This window comes from Glandiceps talaboti, chromosome 19 (genome assembly GCF_964340395.1).
Source record: "Glandiceps talaboti chromosome 19, keGlaTala1.1, whole genome shotgun sequence".
NCBI classification, from domain to species: Eukaryota; Metazoa; Hemichordata; class Enteropneusta; family Spengelidae; genus Glandiceps; species Glandiceps talaboti.
In genome coordinates, this window is record NC_135567.1 from 18,849,258 (window position 1) to 18,870,305 (window position 21,048).

Consider the following 21,048-nt stretch of genomic DNA (forward strand, 5'->3'; position numbering starts at 1 on the left):
TCTGAGGGTGTGTAAAAAATGTCATGTTACATGAATGAAACACCAAGCCAACATCATTTTAGCTGTAAATGTCATGTCACATGAGTGAAACACCAAGCCTACATCATTTTAGCTGTAAATGCAATGTTAAGTGAGTGAAACACCAAGCCTACATCATTTTAGCTGTAACTGTCATGTCACATGAGTGAAACACCAAGCCTACATCATTTTAGCTGTAACTCATGTCACATGTGTGAAACACCAAGCCTACATCATTTAGCTGTAAATGTCATGTCACATGAGTGAAACACCAAGCCTACATCATTTTAGCTGTAATATCACATGAGTGAAACACCAAGCCTACATCATTTTAGCTGTAACTGTACATTTCATGTCATGTCTCATGAGTGAAACAACTACATCATTTTAGCTGTATATTTGAGAAGAGACTTGTAAAATGGGAGTGAAATTGGACTCTGTAAAAGTATGAACCGGGACTCACCTAGTAGACTCGGTTGACGACTGTAGTGTAGCAGTCATATTTAGACCAGCAGCCTCGCTATTACTTGCTGTCATTTATCTTGTGCTTCAAGGTGGCATCTTCTAAAACTTGAGGTTTTTTTGGAACATCTATGTCTCTTAAAGATGTCTGCATGTGCTCTCAAAATGGCGACGCCGACGATGTGTAAATTATAGTATCGTGTATAACACGTAAATCGTGATCTAAGGTCACTTTGATACAATGAGAAACTGGTAACATATTAGCTTCGCAGTTTTATTGACCTGGTAACATTCCAGTCATATACAATTCATTCACTGGTTTGAACGGGAAAATCATTTTCTATTTTAATAATTTACCTTCATACCAGCGTGTTATTGATTTTTTCAGCTTAAACAAAAATGGCAGTAATTGTAAACGTTTGCTCGTGAAGTTACTACCGGTGACGTGTCAACTGCAATGCATATCTAACTGTTTATGATTAGGTCAACTAAGGTCAGTAGACGACTCGTATATCTAAACTGTAATATAATTGGTTAGTGGACATTTACACATTGACATAATGAATGAATCTATCCTTTATTGTGATTGGTTAAGAAATTAGTTCATTAGCAAATAATGATGATTGTTATATCATTCATCGTGTTCTGTAGATTGAATATAACAGGTCGTTGAATTTGGTCGGCTAGTTATTAACTGTATAGATGTGTGGACTAACTCACAAGTTAACTTCATGAAATTCTTTCGTTTTCATAATTGCGTATCTGTATAGAGGGTCTGTGGTAGATTGTAATATACGTCGTGTTGTTCAGTCCTTTCAGGCTTTTTGATGAGTGCTGGCTGCATAGCGTGGCACTTGGTGGGGGTTGGTGGGATTTGTACTAAACAGCGGGTAGGAAAACAGCCAATATTATAATTAAATTATAATAGCAGGTCATATATATTATTGACATTCATATACACGGATTTCTTCAACAAGTTATATCAGTTGTGTATTAGTACTGTAATTTTTAATTTATATACAGTTTTACGGGGCAGTTTTATCGTTAACTTAGTAATTTATGAGGTAGTTTCTTTGACTATATTTAAAAAAAATAATTAATCTACAGAAAGACAATAATAGTCATTTCACAGTTTTGACATAAATTGATCAATAACGACATGTTTATCATAGCTATGAGAACAATTTCAGACAAATTTACCCATCCACGGACTTGGAGAAATCGTAGGCGATACTTACTCATTACTGTGTATATCGTTCACAATCATCTCCAATTTATACAAACTATAACAGCGTAAACCTATTTTTACACTTTTAGTAGTTTCAGGATTTAGTTCTCAGAAGGGTTACTCCCGAATCGTCAGCTATTTTGAACTGTTTTGGTCTCGGACTGAAAACGCGCGGGAGGGGGGGGGGGGGGTATTTTATATCGTATCCTACCTTACGTTCTTATAAACTTTTTCTAAGAGGGCGCTCTACACGGTGGTATGACCTTTGACCTAATATCAGCTGTACGGCGTGAGTCTTGTCACGAACTTAGATTCTGTTGTTGTTGCAGGTGAAAACATCTCAGAATGGCAACGTTAGTGGACCAAGCTGTCACCAGTCAAATGGCAGGTAAGTTCACGATCGTTGTAAACAAATGATATATCCTCTAGTTTCGATGTATTGACTCTTGTTTGGCAAAGGTCGATGGATTGGATGTCCGTCCATCCACCGTCACAGAAAACTGACAGAAAAATCGCTCCAATTCTCTGAATCCGTAAGCTGTATTGTTGTTGTTGGTTTGGATTTTGCCACTTCGGGCATCGAGAGGTGATAGACAGACAGACCCGTTGTTCAGACATAGAGAGGTTACAGACAGACAGACCCGTTGTACAGACATAGAGAGGTGATAGACAGACAGACCCGTTCAGACATAGAAAGGTGATAGACAGCCAGACCCGTTGTTCAGACATAGAGAGGTGATAGACAGACAGACCCGTTGTTCAGATATAGAGTCTAGAGAGGTGATAGACAGACAGACCTGTTGTTCAGACATAGAGAGGTGATAGACAGACAGATCTGTTGTTCAGACATAGAGAGGTGATAGACAGACAGACCTGTTGTTCAGACATAGAGAGGTGATAGACAGACAGACCTGTTGTTCAGACATAGAGAGGTGATAGACAGACAGACCCATTGTACAGACATAGAGAGGTGATAGACAGACAGACCCGTTGTTCAGGCATATAGAGAGGTGATAGACAGACAGACACGTTCAGACATAAAGAGGTGATAGACAGACAGATAGACTCGTTGTTCGTGAACCTACAGCCATGTCTGTATTAGTAAATTCAAATGTATTGTATATGCACACTACACAATCATTCCAATATACTAAATTTGTACCAAATTAGTTAAAGTAAGAGATATTAATATTGAATTGTAAATATTGTAATGTTTATTTATTTATTTACAGGACAAGACACTTTACCAGATACTGCATTATTGTATCAGCCGTATGAAGGTAGGTAAAAATAAACAAATTAGTTTACCCACAATGCAAAGTAAACAAATTAGTTTACCCACAATGCAAAGTAAACAAATTAGTTTACCCACAATGCAAAGTAAACAAATTAGTCTACCCACAATGCAAAGTAAACAACTAAACAATTAGTTTATCCACAATAAAAAGTAAACAAATAAACAAATTAGTTTACCCACAGTGCAAAGTAAACAAATTAGTTTACCCACAATGCAAAGTAAACAATTAGTTTACCCACAATGCAAAGTAAACAAATTAGTTTACCCACAATGCAAAGTAAACAAATTAGTTTACCCACAATGCAAAGTAAACAACTAAACAATTAGTTTACCCACAATAAAAAGTAAACAAATAAACAAATTAGTTTACACTCAATGCAAAGTAAACAAATAAACAAATACCAGGCATATAGTCATCTAACTAAAATAGACATACTAAAACTATTGTTACTACAGTGGAAACTGAGCTATCATCTAACTAACTAAGATAGACAGATACTAAAACTATTGTTACTACAGTGGAAACTCAGCTATCATCTAACTAACTAAGTTAGCCAGATACTAAAACTATTGTTACTACAGTGGAAACTGAGCTATCATCTAACTAACTAAGATAGACAGATACTAAAACTATTGTTACTACAGTGGAAACTCAGCTATCATCTAACTAAGATAGCCAGTTACTAAAACTATTGTTACTACAGTGGAAACTGAGCTATCATCTAACTAACTAAGTTAGCCAGATACTAAAACTATTGTTACTACAGTGGAAACTAAGCTATCAGCTAACTAACTAAGATAGCCAGATACTAAAACTATTGTTACTACAGTGGAAACTAAGCTATCATCTAACTAACTAAGATAGACAGATACTAAAACTATTCTTACTACAGTGGAAACTGAGCTATCATCTAACTAACTAAGTTAGCCAGATACTAAAACTATTGTTACTACAGTGGAAACTCAGCTATCATCTAACTAACTAAGTTAGCCAGATACTAAAACTATTGTTACTACAGTGGAAACTCAGCTATCATCTAACTAACTAAGATAGCCAGATACTAAAACTATTGTTACTACAGTGGAAACTCAGCTATCATCTAACTAACTAAGATAGATACTAAAACTATTCTTACTACAGTGGAAACTGAGCTATCATCTAACTAACTAAGTTAGCCATGGCAGATACTAAAACTATTGTTACTACAGTGGAAACTGGGCTATCATCTAACTAACTAAGATAGACAGATACTAAAACTATTGTTACTACAGTGGAAACTGAGCTATCATCTAACTAACTAAGATAGCCAGATACTAAAACTATTCTTACTACAGTGGAAACTGAGCTATCATCTAACTAACTAAGATAGACAGATACTAAAACTATTGTTACTACAGTGGAAACTCAGCTATCATCTAACTAACTAAGATAGACAGATACTAAAACTATTGTTACTACAGTGGAAACTGAGCTATCATCTAACTAACTAAGATAGCCATGGCAGATACTAAAACTATTGTTACTACAGTGGAAACTCAGCTATCATCTAACTAACTAAGATAGACAGATACTAAAACTATTGTTACTACTACAGTGGAAACTGAGCTATCATCTAACTAACTAAGATAGCCAGATACTAAAACTATTGTTACTACAGTGGAAACTGAGCTATCATCTAACTAACTAAGATAGACAGATACTAAAACTATTGTTACTACAGTGGAAACTGAGCTATCATCTAACTAACTAAGATAGCCATGGCAGATACTAAAACTATTGTTACTACAGTGGAAACTGAGCTATCATCTAACTAACTAAGATAGCCAGATACTAAAACTATTGTTACTACAGTGGAAACTCAGCTATCATCTAACTAACTAAGATAGACAGATACTAAAACTATTGTTACTACAGTGGAAACTGAGCTATCATCTAACTAACTAAGATAGCCAGATACTAAAACTATTGTTACTACAGTGGAAACTCAGCTATCAGCTAACTAACTAAGATAGCCATGGCAGATACTAAAACTATTGTTACTACAGTGGAAACTCAGCTATCAGCTAACTAACTAAGATAGCCATGGCAGATACTAAAACTATTGTTACTACAGTGGAAACTAAGCTATCATCTAACTAACTAAGATAGCCAGTTACTAAAACTATTGTTACTACAGTGGAAACTAAGCTATCATCTAACTAACTAAGATAGACAGATACTAAAACTATTGTTACTACAGTGGAAACTGAGCTATCATCTAACTAACTAAGTTAGCCATGCCAGATACTAAATCTATTGTTACTACAGTGGAAACTGAGCTATCATCTAACTAACTAAGTTAGCCAGATACTAAATCTATTGTTACTACAGTGGAAACTGAGCTATCATCTAACTAAAATAAACACAGAGTACAACTATTGTTTGTGTTTGATCAGTTTTCTGGAGTTCAACAGATATTATAACCAGAGATGGCTAATATAGATGAATTAATAGTGATATTGTGTATTGCTAATATTGTGTATTGCTAATATTGTGTATTGCTAATAAGTAATATTGTGTATTGCTAATATTGTGTATTGCTAATATTGTGTATTGCTAATATTGTGTATTGCTAATATTGTGTATTGCTAATATTGTGTATTGCTAATATTGTGTATTGCTAATATTGTGTATTGCTAATAAGTAATATTGTGTATTGCTAATATTGTGTATTGCTAATAAGTAATATTGTGTATTGCTAATAAGTAATATTGTGTATTGCTAATAAGTAATATTGTGTATTGCTAATAAGTAATATTGTGTATTGCTAATAAGTAATATTGTGTATTGCTAATAAGTAATATTGTGTATTGCTAATAAGTAATATTGTGTATTGCTAATATTGTAGGACATTATTGTCATAGGGTCTATGTATTTGAACAGACAAGACTTATTTATGTTTTGACTGTTATCTGTAGTTCAACAGATATTGTTACCCGAGACGGCTAACTGTCTGGCAGTCAAGACATTTCTACAGATGTGCAATATCAAATTCAAGTTAAGATTAAAATCAAATGCAGAACATATGTCTCCATCTGGTAAGTAACTTGTATTACACACCAAATAAAATTTCACCTCTGTAACAGGACTGTGGTACCCAAGACAGCAATGGGTTGTAACAGTGCTGTAGCCACAGGACTGTCAACAAAGGTGTGGCTATATTACTACATTGCTGTGGGTATACTGGAAATACATTGATGTGACAGTGTACACAGGCATGTCATAGGTCTGTATTTTCTGTATGTCACAGGTCTGTATTTGTTGCATGTCAAAGGTCTGTAATTTCTCTGTCACAGGTCCATATTTGTTGCATGTCACAGGTCTATTTATTGCATGTCAATGCTCTATTTTCTGCATGTAGTAGATCTGTATTTTCTGTTTGCCACAGGTCTGTATTTTCTGTATGCCACAGGTCTGTATTTTCTGTATGCCACAGGTCTGTATTTTCTGTATGCCACAGGTCTGTATTTCTGTATGCCACAGGTCTGTATTTTCTGCATGTCGCAGTTCTGTATTTTCTGTATGCCACATGTCTGTATTTTCTGCATGTAGCAGTACAATGTATACATGGATGTGTGAGTCTGATTTTTCCTTCCCATAAGAAAATGTAATGTTATGGTTCAGTCGATCTGTCTGTCTGTCTGTCTGTCTGGCTGTCTGTTTGTCTGTCTGTTTGTCTGTCTCTGTCTCTGTCTCTCTCTCTCTCTCTCTCTCTCTCTCTCTCTCTCTCTCTCTCTCTCTCTCTCTCTCTCTCTCTCTCTCTCTCTCTCTTTCTGATGTAAATTTATTAATTTGTATCCCATACACAAATTACATCACTTCATATTTTTACTTACAGGCGGAATTCCTTTCGTAAAATCTGGTCAACATATTGTAGCTGAGTTTGAACCAATATTGGAATTTTATGCACTAAGGGTAAGTAAGTTCTGATCTGATTGACATGTCTGATGTTAAAATTCTGGCCTTTGTTTAAACAAAATATTAACTATTTATTTTTGTGCTACATGTTACAAGTTACTGTGTGGCATGTTACAAGTTACTCATAACTGTGTTACAGGTTACTGTGTTACAAGTTACAAGTTACTGTGTTCCATGTTACTGTGTTCCATGTTACAAGTTACTGTGTGACATGTTACAAGTTACTGTGTGACATGTTACAAGTTACTGTGTTACATGTTACTGACATGTTCCAAGTTACTGTGTGGCATGTTACAAGTTACTGTGTTACAGGTTACTGTGTTCCATGTTACAAGTTACTTGTAACTGTTACAAGTTACAGTGTTACATGTTACAAGTTACTCGTAACTGTGTTACAGGTTACTGTGTTCAATGTTACAAGTTACTCGTAACTGTTACAAGTTACAGTGTTACATGTTACTCGTAACTGTGTTACAAGTTACAGTGTTACATGTTACTCGTAACTGTGTTACAAGTTACTGTGTTCCATGTTACAAGTTACTCCTGTGTTACAGGTTACAAGTTACTGTGTTCCATGTTACAAGTTACGCATAACTGTGTTACAAGTTACTGTGGTACAAGTTACTGTGTTGAATGTTACTGTGTTACAAGTTATTGTGGTACAAGTTATTTTGTCGCATGTTACAGATTACTGTGCTCCATGTGACTGATGTGACAAGTTCCTGTGCTCCTTTGATTCACACAAGGGAATGTTTGTTTGTTGTTTGTTGACCCCAGGGAAAATTGTTATCAGGAGACATACATGTAAGTCAGAAAGCTTCAAGTTCTCAATTTACACACTATTATAATATGTTTGTTTGTTTGTTTGTTTGTCTGTCTGTTTGTCTGTTTGTTTACTCCAGGGAAAGTCGTTATCAGAGGATATGGATTTGAGCCAGAAAGCTGAAATGAAATCATACATGTCATTAATTGTCAGCACTTTACATAAAGCAGAGGTAAGGACTCAGAGGTTAAAGGTCAAAGGTTAAAATATAGTGAACAACAGCTAGAAAGCAGAGTAATGCATAGTGAGACCGTAAGTTTGACAGCAAACACCAGACAAATAAAGTTTATTCTGCATTCCATAAGATAAGAACGAGTTTATGGTTTCTTTGCATGTACATGAAATGTCAGGGAAGCTTCAAATTTGTTTGTGAACGTGAATTATTATGTAAAATGACCATACAACTGTTCTTATTAAAATGATTGAATGTATTACAAATCTCTGTACTTCCAATATGCCAAGTGTTATTAACCGAGTTCAGTTGTTTACTTTCCCTGTTTGTAACAGGTTCCGTTTGTCCACGGTCTGATGTCAGCAGTTGTACGCTTTGTACGCTTGGACATTGCCTTAAAAGAGAGAAGCCACACCACATATGGACGGTGTCGTAAAAGAGGCTGTGTTTTACAACGATGAAAATTCAATGAAATGACTTTATCTGTTCTTTGTCTATAGCTGTATATTTCTTGGTACGACAGTTCAACTGTTAAAGAGATCACCAGACCACGCTATGGTTCTCCCTATCCATGGCCATTGAATCATATCCTAGCTTACAGTAAACAGTGGGAGGTCTACAAGTTACTACGGTCAACTGGATGGACTACCAAGACACTTGAACAGGTATGTGAGATGATAGAGTGGCTTCCTAGACACTTGAACAGGTATGTGAGATGATAGAGTGGCTTCCTAGATACTTGAACAGGTATGTGAGATGAAAGAGTGACTACCAAGACACTTGAACAGGTATGTGAGATGATAGAGTGGCTTCCTAGACACTTGAACAGGTATGTGAGATGATAGAGTGGCTTCCTAGACACTTGAACAGGTATGTAAGATGATAGAGTGGCTTCCTAGACACTTGAACAGGTATGTGAGATGATAGAGTGACTTCAAGACACTTGAACAGGTATGTAAGATGATGTTTTGAATAGCAATTCTTTGACAAACTTCATATTATCTATAGGCAAGATAAATATGGGTTAGATACCCAACAATCAAATACCTGTACTGAAAATAGAACAATATACATGTACCGTAAAAATTCAAATAAATGGTAAAGTTCGATCTAAGAATTCCTTCTGTGGCTGTGTTTTCTCACATGCCACACTAGTGTGTCCTTGGAATAAATTGCCACTTGAGCTTTGACAGACACCCACAGTTAATGCCTTCAGGACCTTAAAGCCTACATGTACTTGTTCACTTATTTTCAATATTTAACTGTACAGTGCCTATGAACTTTACTTTGTATTGAATACAGGTGCTCTGTAAATTTTCGGATTAATTGATTGATTGATTGATTCCGATGATTCATTCATTCATTCATTCATTCATTCATTCATTGATTCATTGATTCATTGATTCATTGATTGAAGAATTATGCTTACTAAAAACAACCAAAACACTCACATGTTCATTTACATAATGACTTCATTTGAATAATCAAATAGTAATGTAATCAGTCCTCATTTTGACCAATCAGGTTCTTAGGATATTTTCACATGAGTAGAAAGGTTAAAAACTCAGCTTGTTGCCCCTTTAACAAATTGCTGCTAAATTATTACCCCTAATGCATTGCGCAGTGTTCATCACAGTTACAAATGTTGTGTAAAGTCAGATAAATTTTTGTTTTTTGAAATTATTATTTGGCTTATAATATTTAGATCCTGAAAACTGCTGCTAATTATAAAAAATATCTCTGATAACAGGTTTATGAAGAAGTTGATATGTGTTGTAAGGCGTTGTCCGACAGATTGGATGATCAATATTTCTTCTTCCTTGATAGGTGAGTGAATCTCATTGCTATCATTTGTAGTCATGCAATACAGGGACGTAAGTTTACAGTGTAGTCATGTAACACAGAAATGTAAGTTTACAGTGTAGTCATGTAACACAGAGACGTAAGTTTACAGTGTAGTCATGCAACACAGAGATGTAAGTTTACAGTGTAGTCATGTAACACAGAGATGTAAGTTTACAGTGTAGTCATGCAACACATAGATGTAAGTTTACAGTGTAGTCATACAACACAGAGATGTAAGTTTACAGTGTAGTCATGCAACACAGAGATGTAAGTTTACAGTGTAGTCATGTAACACAGAAATGTAAGTTTACAGTGTAGTCATGCAACACAGGGACGTAAGTTTACAGTGTAGTCATGTAACACAGAGATGTAAGTTTACAGTGTAGTCATGTAACACAGAGATGTAAGTTTACAGTGTAGTCATGTAACACAGAGATGTAAGTTTACAGTGTAGTCATGCAACACAGAGATGTAAGTTTACAGTGTAGTCATGCAACACAGATGTAAGTTTACAGTGTAGTCATGCAACACAGAGATGTAAGTTTACAGTGTAGTCATGTAACACAGAGATGTAAGTTTACAGTGTAGTCATGTAACACAGAGATGTAAGTTTACAGTGTAGTCATGTAACACAGCATGTAAGTTCACAGTGTAGTCATGCAACACAGAGATGTAAGTTTACAGTGTAGTCATGTAACACAGCATGTAAGTTCACAGTGTAGTCATGCAACACAGAAATGTAAGTTTACAGTGTAGTCATACAACACAGAGGTGTAAGTTTACAGTGTAGTCATGTAACACAGCATGTAAGTTCACAGTGTAGTCATGCAACACAGAGATGTAAGTTTACAGTGTAGTCATGTAACACAGCATGTAAGTTTACAGTGTAGTCATGCAACACAGAGATGTAAGTTTACAGTGTAGTCATGCAACACAGCATGTAAGTTCACAGTGTAGTCATGCAACACAGAGATGTAAGTTTACAGTGTAGTCATGCAACACAGAGATGTAAGTTTACAGTGTAGTCATGCAACACAGGGATGTAAGTTTACAGTGTAGTCATGTAACACAGAGATGTAAGTTTACAGTGTAGTCATGTAACACAGAGATGTAAGTTTACAGTGTAGTCATGCAACACAGAGATGTAAGTTTACAGTGTAGTCATGTAACACAGAGATGTAAGTTTACAGTGTAGTCATGTAACACAGAGATGTAAGTTTACAGTGTAGTCATGCAACACAGAGATGTAAGTTTACAGTGTAGTCATACAACACAGAGATGTAAGTTTACAGTGTAGTCATGTAACACAGAGATGTAAGTTTACAGTGTAGTCATGTAACACAGAGATGTAAGTTTACAGTGTAGTCATGTAACACAGAGATGTAAGTTTACAGTGTAGTCATGTAACACAGATGTAAGTTTATAGTGTAGTCATGCAACACAGAGATGTAAGTTTACAGTGTAGTCATGCAACACAGAGATGTAAGTTTACAATGTAGTCATGAAACACAGAGATGTAAGTTTACAGTGTAGTCATGTAACACAGAGATGTAAGTTTACAGTGTAGTCATGTAACACAGATGTAAGTTTATAGTGTAGTCATGCAAGACAGAGATGTAAGTTTACAGTGTAGTCACGCAACACAGTGATGTAAGTTTACAGTGTAGTCATGTAACACATAGATGTAAGTTTACAGTGTAGACATGCAACACAGAGATGTAAGTTTACAGTGTAGTCATGTAACACAGAGATGTAAGTTTACAGTGTAGTCATGCAAGACAGAGATGTAAGTTTACAGTGTAGTCATGTAACACAGAGATGTAAGTTTACAGTGTAGTCATGTAACACAGAGATGTAAGTTTACAGTGTAGTCATGCAACACAGAGATGTAAGTTTACAGTGTAGTCATGTAACACAGAGATGTAAGTTTACAGTGTAGTCATGTAACACAGAGATGTAAGTTTACAGTGTAGTCATGTAACACAGAGATGTAAGTTTACAGTGTAGTCATGTAACACATAGATGTAAGTTTACAGTGTAGTCATGTAACACAGAGATGTAAGTTTACAGTGTAGTCATGCAACACAGAGATGTAAGTTTACAGTGTAGTCATGCAACACAGAGATGTAAGTTTACAGTGTAGTCATGCAACACAGAGATGTAAGTTTATAGTGTAGTCATGCAACACATAGATGTAAGTTTACAGTGTAGTCATGTAACACAGAGATGTAAGTTTACAGTGTAGTCATGTAACACAGAGATGTAAGTTTACAGTGTAGTCATGCAACACAGAGATGTAAGTTTACAGTTTAGTCATGTAACACAGAGATGTAAGTTTACAGTTTAGTCATGTAACACAGATGTAAGTTTACAGTGTAGTCATGTAACACAGAGATGTAAGTTTACAGTGTAGTCATGTAACACAGAGATGTAAGTTTACAGTGTAGTCATGTAACACAGAGATGTAAGTTTACAGTGTAGTCATGCAACACAGATGTAAGTTTACAGTGTAGTCATGTAACACAGAGATGTAAGTTTACAGTGTAGTCATGCAACACAGAGATGTAAGTTTACAGTGTAGTCATGTAACACAGAGATGTAAGTTTACAGTGTAGTCATGTAACACAGATGTAAGTTTATAGTGTAGTCATGCAACACAGAGATGTAAGTTTACAGTGTAGTCATGCAACACAGAGATGTAAGTTTACAATGTAGTCATGTAACACAGATATGTAAGTTTACAATGTAGTCATGCAACACAGAGATGTAAGTTTACAGTGTAGTCATGTAACACAGATATGTAAGTTTACAGTGTAGTCATGCAACACAGAGATGTAAGTTTACAGTGTAGTCATGTAACACAGAGATGTAAGTTTACAGTGTAGTCATGTAACACAGATGTAAGTTTATAGTGTAGTCATGCAAGACAGAGATGTAAGTTTACAGTGTAGTCACGCAACACAGTGATGTAAGTTTACAGTGTAGTCATGTAACACATAGATGTAAGTTTACAGTGTAGACATGCAACACAGAGATGTAAGTTTACAGTGTAGTCATGCAACACATAGATGTAAGTTTACAGTGTAGTCATGTAACACAGAGATGTAAGTTTACAGTGTAGTCATGCAACACAGAGATGTAAGTTTACAGTGTAGTCATGCAACACAGGGATGTAAGTTTACAGTGTAGTCATACAACACAGAGATGTAAGTTTACAGTGTAGTCATGCAACACAGAGATGTAAGTTTACAGTGTAGTCATGCAACACAGAGATGTAAGTTTACAATGTAGTCATGTAACACAGATGTAAGTTTACAGTGTAGTCATGCAACACAGGGATGTAAGTTTACAATGTAGTCATGTAACACAGAGATGTAAGTTTACAATGTAGTCATGTAACACAGAGATGTAAGTTTACAATGTAGTCATGCAACACAGAGATGTAAGTTTACAATGTAGTCATGCAACACAGAGATGTAAGTTTACAGTGTAGTCATGCAACACAGGGATGTAAGTTTACAATGTAGTCATGTAACACAGAGATGTAAGTTTACAATGTAGTCATGCAACACAGAGATGTAAGTTTACAGTGTAGTCATGCAACACAGAGATGTAAGTTTACAGTGTAGTCATGCAACACAGAGATGTAAGTTTACAGTGTAGTCATGCAACACAGAGATGTAAGTTTACAATGTAGTCATGTAACACAGATGTAAGTTTACAGTGTAGTCATGTAACACAGAGATGTAAGTTTACAGTGTAGTCATGTAACACAGAGATGTAAGTTTACAGTGTAGTCATGCAACACAGGGATGTAAGTTTACAATGTAGTCATGTAACACAGAGATGTAAGTTTACAATGTAGTCATGCAACACAGAGATGTAAGTTTACAGTGTAGTCATGCAACACAGAGATGTAAGTTTACAGTGTAGTCATGCAACACAGAGATGTAAGTTTACAGTGTAGTCATGCAACACAGAGATGTAAGTTTACAATGTAGTCATGTAACACAGATGTAAGTTTACAGTGTAGTCATGCAACACAGGGATGTAAGTTTACAATGTAGTCATGTAACACAGAGATGTAAGTTTACAATGTAGTCATGCAACACAGGGATGTAAGTTTACAATGTAGTCATGCAACACAGAGATGTAAGTTTACAGTGTAGTCATGCAACACAGAGATGTAAGTTTACAGTGTAGTCATGTAACACAGAGATGTAAGTTTACAGTGTAGTCATACAACACAGAGATGTAAGTTTACAGTGTAGTCATGCAACACAGAGATGTAAGTTTACAGTGTAGTCATCCAACACAGAGATGTAAGTTTACAGTGTAGTCATCCAACACAGTGATCTAAGTTTACAATGTAGTCATGTAACACAGTGATGTAAGTTTACAGTGTAGTCATCCAACACAGTGATCTAAGTTTACAATGTAGTCATGTAACACAGAGATGTAAGTTTACAGTGTAGTCATCCAACACAGTGATCTAAGTTTATAGTGTAGTCATGTAACACAGAGATGTAAGTTTACAGTGTAGTCATCCAACACAGTGATCTAAGTTTACAGTGTAGTCATGTAACACAGTGATGTAAGTTTACAGTGTAGTCATCCAACACAGTGATCTAAGTTTACAGTGTAGTCATCCAACACAGGGACGTAAGTTTACAGTGTAGTCATGCAACACAGATGTAAGTTTACAGTGTAGTCATGCAACACAGTGATCTAAGTTTACAATGTAGCCATGCAACACAGTGATCTAAGTTTACAATGTAGTCATCCAACACAGGGACGTAAGTTTACAGTGTAGTCATGCAACACAGATGTAAGTTTACAGTGTAGTCATGCAACACAGTGATCTAAGTTTACAGTGTAGTCATGCAACACAGTGATCTAAGTTTACAATGTAGTCATCCAACACAGGGACGTAAGTTTACAGTGTAGTCATGTAACACAGAGATGTAAGTTTACAATGTAGTCATGCAACACAGGGACGTAAGTTTACAATGTAGTCATGTAACACAGAGATGTAAGTTTACAGTGTAGTCATGTAACACAGAGATGTAAGTTTACAGTGTAGTCATGCAACACAGGGATGTAAGTTTACAGTGTAGTCATGTAACACAGAGATGTAAGTTTACAGTGTAGTCATGCAACACAGAGATGTAAGTTTACAGTGTAGTCATGCAACACAGAGATGTAAGTTTACAGTGTAGTCATGTAACACAGAGATGTAAGTTTACAGTGTAGTCATGTAACACAGAGATGTAAGTTTACAGTGTAGTCATGCAACACAGAGATGTAAGTTTACAGTGTAGTCATGCAACACATAGATGTAAGTTTACAGTGTAGTCATACAACACAGAGATGTAAGTTTACAGTGTAGTCATGCAACACAGAGATGTAAGTTTACAGTGTAGTCATACAACACAGGGATGTAAGTTTACAGTGTAGTCATGCAACACAGAGATGTAAGTTTACAGTGTAGTCATACAACACAGAGATGTAAGTTTACAGTGTAGTCATGCAACACAGAGATGTAAGTTTACAGTGTAGTCATGCAACACAGAGATGTAAGTTTACAGTGTAGTCATGCAACACAGAGACGTAAGTTTACAGTGTAGTCATGCAACACAGATGTAAGTTTACAGTGTAGTCATGCAACACATGGACGTAAGTTTACAGTGTAGTCATGTAACACAGAGATGTAAGTTTACAGTGTAGTCATGTAACACAGAGATGTAAGTTTACAGTGTAGTCATGCAACACAGGGACGTAAGTTTACAGTGTAGTCATACAACACAGAGATGTAAGTTTACAGTGTAGTCATGCAACACAGTGATCTAAGTTTACAATGTAGTCATCCAACACAGGGACGTAAGTTTACAGTGTAGTCATGTAACACAGAGATGTAAGTTTACAATGTAGTCATGCAACACAGGGACGTAAGTTTACAGTGTAGTCATGCAACACAGATATGTAAGTTTACAGTGTAGTCATGTAACACAGAGATGTAAGTTTACAATGTAGTCATGTAACACAGAGATGTAAGTTTACAGTGTAGTCATGCAACACAGAGATGTAAGTTTACAGTGTAGTCATGCAACACAGAGATGTAAGTTTACAGTGTAGTCATGTAACACAGAGATGTAAGTTTACAGTGTAGTCATGCAACACAGAGATGTAAGTTTACAGTGTAGTCATGTAACACAGAGATGTAAGTTTACAGTGTAGTCATACAACACAGAGATGTAAGTTTACAGTGTAGTCATGCAGCACAGAGATGTAAGTTTACAATGTAGTCATGCAACACAGAGATGTAAGTTTACAGTGTAGTCATGCAACACATAGATGTAAGTTTACAGTGTAGTCATGCAACACAGAGATGTAAGTTTACAGTGTAGTCATGCAGCACAGAGATGTAAGTTTACAATGTAGTCATGTAACACAGAGATGTAAGTTTACAGTGTAGTCATGCAACACATGGACGTAAGTTTACAGTGTAGTCATGTAACACAGAGATGTAAGTTTACAGTGTAGTCATGTAACACAGAGATGTAAGTTTACAGTGTAGTCATGCAACACATGGACGTAAGTTTACAGTGTAGTCATGTAACACAGAGATGTAAGTTTACAGTGTAGTCATACAACACAGAGATGTAAGTTTACAGTGTAGTCATGTAACACAGAGATGTAAGTTTACAGTGTAGTCATGCAACACAGAGATGTAAGTTTACAGTGTAGTCATGCAACACAGAGATGTAAGTTTACAGTGTAGTCATGCAACACAGAGATGTAAGTTTACAATGTAGTCATGCAACACAGGGATGTAAGTTTACAGTGTAGTCATGTAACACAGAGATGTAAGTTTACAGTGTAGTCATGCAACACAGGGATGTAAGTTTACAGTGTAGTCATGCAACACAGGGATGTAAGTTTACAGTGTAGTCATGTAACACAGAGATGTAAGTTTACAATGTAGTCATGCAACACAGGGACGTAAGTTTACAATGTAGTCATGTAACACAGAGATGTAAGTTTACAGTGTAGTCATGCAACACAGGGACGTAAGTTTACAGTGTAGTCATGTAACACAGAGATGTAAGTTTACAATGTAGTCATGCAACACAGAGGGCGCACTCATGCAACCCCAGGTCACATATGTCACTGCATATTCTTGTTTGGTGCTAACTGACTACATACATTTAATATACAGTATTTTGTGAGTAATATATCGTATACTGGGATGACATGTCAACTAAGGATATAGGAATTGTAATATTATTTAAAATATAAGTTAATTAGAGTTGTTTATTCACACGTGTTGTGTGACATAAGTTTACAGAAATCCAGTGTTGCAATATGAATCCGAGGCTAATAACTTGAACCATATAACTAATGTTAAAAGTAGCATGTGATAAAATTGGGAAAAGTAGGCATTACTACGTACAAGGGGGATGTAAGGATCTGTTGAACAATGGATACATAATGGTTGAAACAAAAGAACAATGGACTTGACACAAAAGAGCAATAGATATATAGGGGTTGAAACAAAAGAACAATAGATATATAGGGGTTGAAAGAAAGGATAATAGATATATAGGTGTTGAAACAAAAGAACAATAAATATATAGGTGTTGAAACAAAAGAACAATAGATATATAGTGCTTGAAACAAAAGAACAATAGATATATAGTGGTTGAAAGAAAGAACAATATATATATGGTCAGGTGTGAACAAATCATTTTGTCAACTGGTGGTCCCCGGACCAGTGCCTTAAAAAATCCAGTGGTCCTGCTGAAAGAATTAGTGGTCCAAGGTCCCGCTAATGTGAAACATTAAATCTTGCCTATAAATCTGTATATTCAGACGACTTTTTAACATAGTTATTAACAGTAAGGTACTGGTCCCACGGACTAGACAAGGTAAAATTTGTGTGGTCCACTCAGAAAAATCGCTAGTCCCTGACCCAGGACTAGTGGATTTGTTCACCCCTGATGGTGCTTGAAACAAAGAATTTTTAAACACAAATTCCTTTAAAATGGATATATGGATGAGGATTGGGGTATTTTGGATTGTTATTTATAAAACAATTTTATGATGTCCTGCTACTTGAAAAAATCAATGGCTGATGGCTGACTAGCTGGCTGCCTAGCTTGATTGATTGATTGATGGACTGACTGACTGGCTGATTGATTGATTGATTGATTGATTTATTGTTTGACTGACATTGATTGATTGATTGATTGATTGATTGATTGACTGACTGACTGACTGACTGACTGACTGACTGACTGACTGACTGACTGATTGATTGATTGATTGATTGACTGACATTGATTGATTGATTGATTGATTGATTAATTGACTGACTGACTGACTGACTGACTGACTGACTGATTGATTGATTGATTGATTGATTGACTGACTGACTGATTGATTGATTGACTGACATTGATTGATTGATTGATTGATTGACTGACTGACTGACTGACTGACTGACTGACTGACTGACTGATTGATTGTTTGATCAAATAGCAAACAATCAGGTACTCTAAGACTAATTATGTGCTGTTATTCACTCCTACAGACCAACAGAACTTGATGCCCTAGTCTTTGGTCATGTTTATACACTACTCACAACGCAACTCAAAAATAAGAGATTTGCTGAAATCATTGAGAAATACAACAATCTGATCACATTCTGCCAACGAATTGACAAAGATTATTTTGAAGAAAAAGTCAAGTTAGGTGGTGGTGGTGGTGGTGGAGACTAACAGAAATTTGTTTTGAAAGAATTTATTTTTATTTTTTTGTGTTATGGAGTGAAATGGATTTTGCTTGAATAGCTTGTTAAGGCCGAAGATAAAAAAGAATTGTTTCTGGTCATTGGGTACATCACTCAAATACCCTCTCGTCTTTTTTTCGTCCAGCCCATGCAGTCTGCAGATCTGGAGGAAACACAAAAATAACCCTCCCTACTTCAGTGAACACAACTGCAGAGTCAGTCATGAACAAGTAAATGACATCTACTCCACATACACACTTGCTCTAAAGTACTAAATAAAAAGAACAGTAACTGCCATAAATAGTAGATTGAGTGACAGGTTTGTTGAGAATAAAAAATAAATTGCGTCGTCACACCACTTTAGACAAGCTGTCCTGACCAGAAGCAATTCTTTCTTCTTTTTGGCCTAAGTTTGTATGAATTCCACTGTATTCAGTTCATTTCAAAGTGTATCAACAGTGTGGTTCCACTATGTCTATGGATCATAAGGTCAGGTGTTTGCTACGCTCGTGAAAGTACGGGCGCAGACTACACTACACTGCATATACCCCAAGTACACCACACTTGCAGTCATATGTCATGGGGGTTCTGTCATAGTATTAGAAGGTTTTACTACAAGGGTAGTAGACTGTCGAAAGTCATTCATGTCTTTTTGCTACGTTTTATCTAAAACTAAAGTCGTTGCCTCACTCCGATCTGGAGCAATACTATAACCACGTACTGATCAGCGAGTGACTTCGAGTCGACACTCACAGTTCATGCCTTCGGCAATCGCAGTTCCTATCAGTATGCATTATCCAGTGCTATGGAGCGAGGCGATGACTTTGATTTAGATGAAATGTAGCAAAAAAGGCACGAACGACTGTCAACAGTCTACAAGGGTAGATGAATTTAAGGAATGCTAAATAAGACAAACGATTTGCATATAACAGCTTCCGGAAAACTTTCGGAAATTCTATTCCACTTTGGAAAGGTATCTTTTTTGATTGATAAAGGGTTGATAGATATGCTGCTTACTGTAGACATATCAAATCATGACATAAACTTGCATTTGACACTTTCATTTTCAAAATTAACCCATGTAAAAAGTTGCCATTTGGCCAAATAATTGCCCATTTTTTTGGTATTTGCCAAAATATTGGCCAATATTTTGAGACTTACTAAATAGTATTAGTAGGTTTTGCTACAAGGGTAGGTGAATTGAAGAAATGTTAAATAAGACAAAAGATTTGCATATATTATATGACAATGCAAAATTAAAGATTTGTGTGAACATGAGGAGATAGAAGTATTGAATAAAAACTTTTGTTCCAAACATAAACTTGAAAATTGTACTTGAAATTTTTCGACTACACACTTCAGTTTTTGTCAACAGATTGACCCACTATTCAGTGCACGTGACCTTATGGACGCATAAGCCAAATAAGGGGTCTTAGTTGCCTGGAAGTTTTTATAGTTTCTGTATCTGTTTAAGTGACCTCAGCTGATGTAAACGGATTCCTTCACACCCCACTCAAAGTGCCTAGTTAATGTTCATGTGGACAGGGGTGAACAAATCCACCGGTCCTGGGTCCGGGACTAGCAATTTTTTAGGGCGGACCACACAAATTTTACCTTGTCTGGTCCGTCGGACCAGTACCTTACTGTTGATAACTATGTTAAAAAGTCGTCTGAATATACAGATTCATAGGTAAGATTTAATGTTTCACATTAGCGGGACCTTGGACCACTAATTCTTTCAGCAGGACCACTAGATTTTTTAAGGCACTGGTCCGGGGACCACCATCACAAAACGATTTGTTCACCACCATCACAAAATGACTTGTTCACCCCTGGTGGAGTTTGGAATATGCAAATTAGATAATTTCCATATTAACATTCTCTATCTCCCCCTGTCTAATGATAGAGGGGGCTGTGATTTGAATTAAGTATGGACTTACTCAGTAATACATCAAAATTGAAGATAATAAAAATAACTGCTTGATATTAAATTGAAAGTTAAGTTTCAATGATTAAAAACTGTGGACCTTGTTTTCTCTGAATGTATGATGTTAAAGCTGCAACTCTGCAACTATAATGTTTTTTTAAACAGTTTTTTAGATATAATAACTTACTTATATTACTATTGCTTATCATGAAGTATGTAAACTTTCTGATGCGTAATTATAGCAATGTTATATGGGTTCGAATGTTGTTTATTATTTTTTGGGTGTGCATATCCAGCGTTTATAGGAGATCATGAAAGCTGAGTGACGTCAAGGAGGGCAAGCTTTCATGTGCTGAGAATAGGAGGCGGGCATTTGAGCAACATTTTTTGAGAACTAACTTTCATTGGGACTTGAAAAATCACAGATATAGAGCTAAATTTCTTGCATAAATCATGAAATTGCAAGACTACTAAGATTACGGAAGTCTTCCACTTTAAATCTGGTATTCGATATCATAACTTACTTA

At 35.9% G+C, this 21,048-nt stretch overlaps 1 protein-coding gene across 3 annotated transcripts; it reads left to right on the forward strand.

The window, feature by feature from the left end:
- The first annotated feature begins 890 nt into the window (after positions 1–890).
- On the forward strand, positions 891–19,868 carry LOC144450146 (metaxin-2-like). Of its 3 annotated transcripts, XM_078140715.1 has the most exons (9): positions 891–973; positions 2,038–2,096; positions 2,941–2,988; positions 5,964–6,083; positions 6,884–6,960; positions 7,866–7,958; positions 8,459–8,623; positions 9,709–9,785; positions 18,397–19,868. In XM_078140715.1, the coding sequence occupies exons 2-9, from the start codon at positions 2,054–2,056 to the stop codon at positions 18,581–18,583; spliced, it is 810 nt and encodes a 269-aa protein (XP_077996841.1). In that variant the 5' UTR covers positions 891–973; positions 2,038–2,053; the 3' UTR covers positions 18,584–19,868. The 3 variants fall into 3 exon arrangements, with proteins under 3 accessions (XP_077996841.1, XP_077996840.1, XP_077996842.1); XM_078140714.1 differs by lacking the exon at positions 891–973 and having other exon boundaries at positions 1,978–2,096; XM_078140716.1 differs by lacking the exons at positions 891–973; positions 7,866–7,958 and having other exon boundaries at positions 1,978–2,096.
- Positions 19,869–21,048: the final 1,180 nt, after the last annotated feature.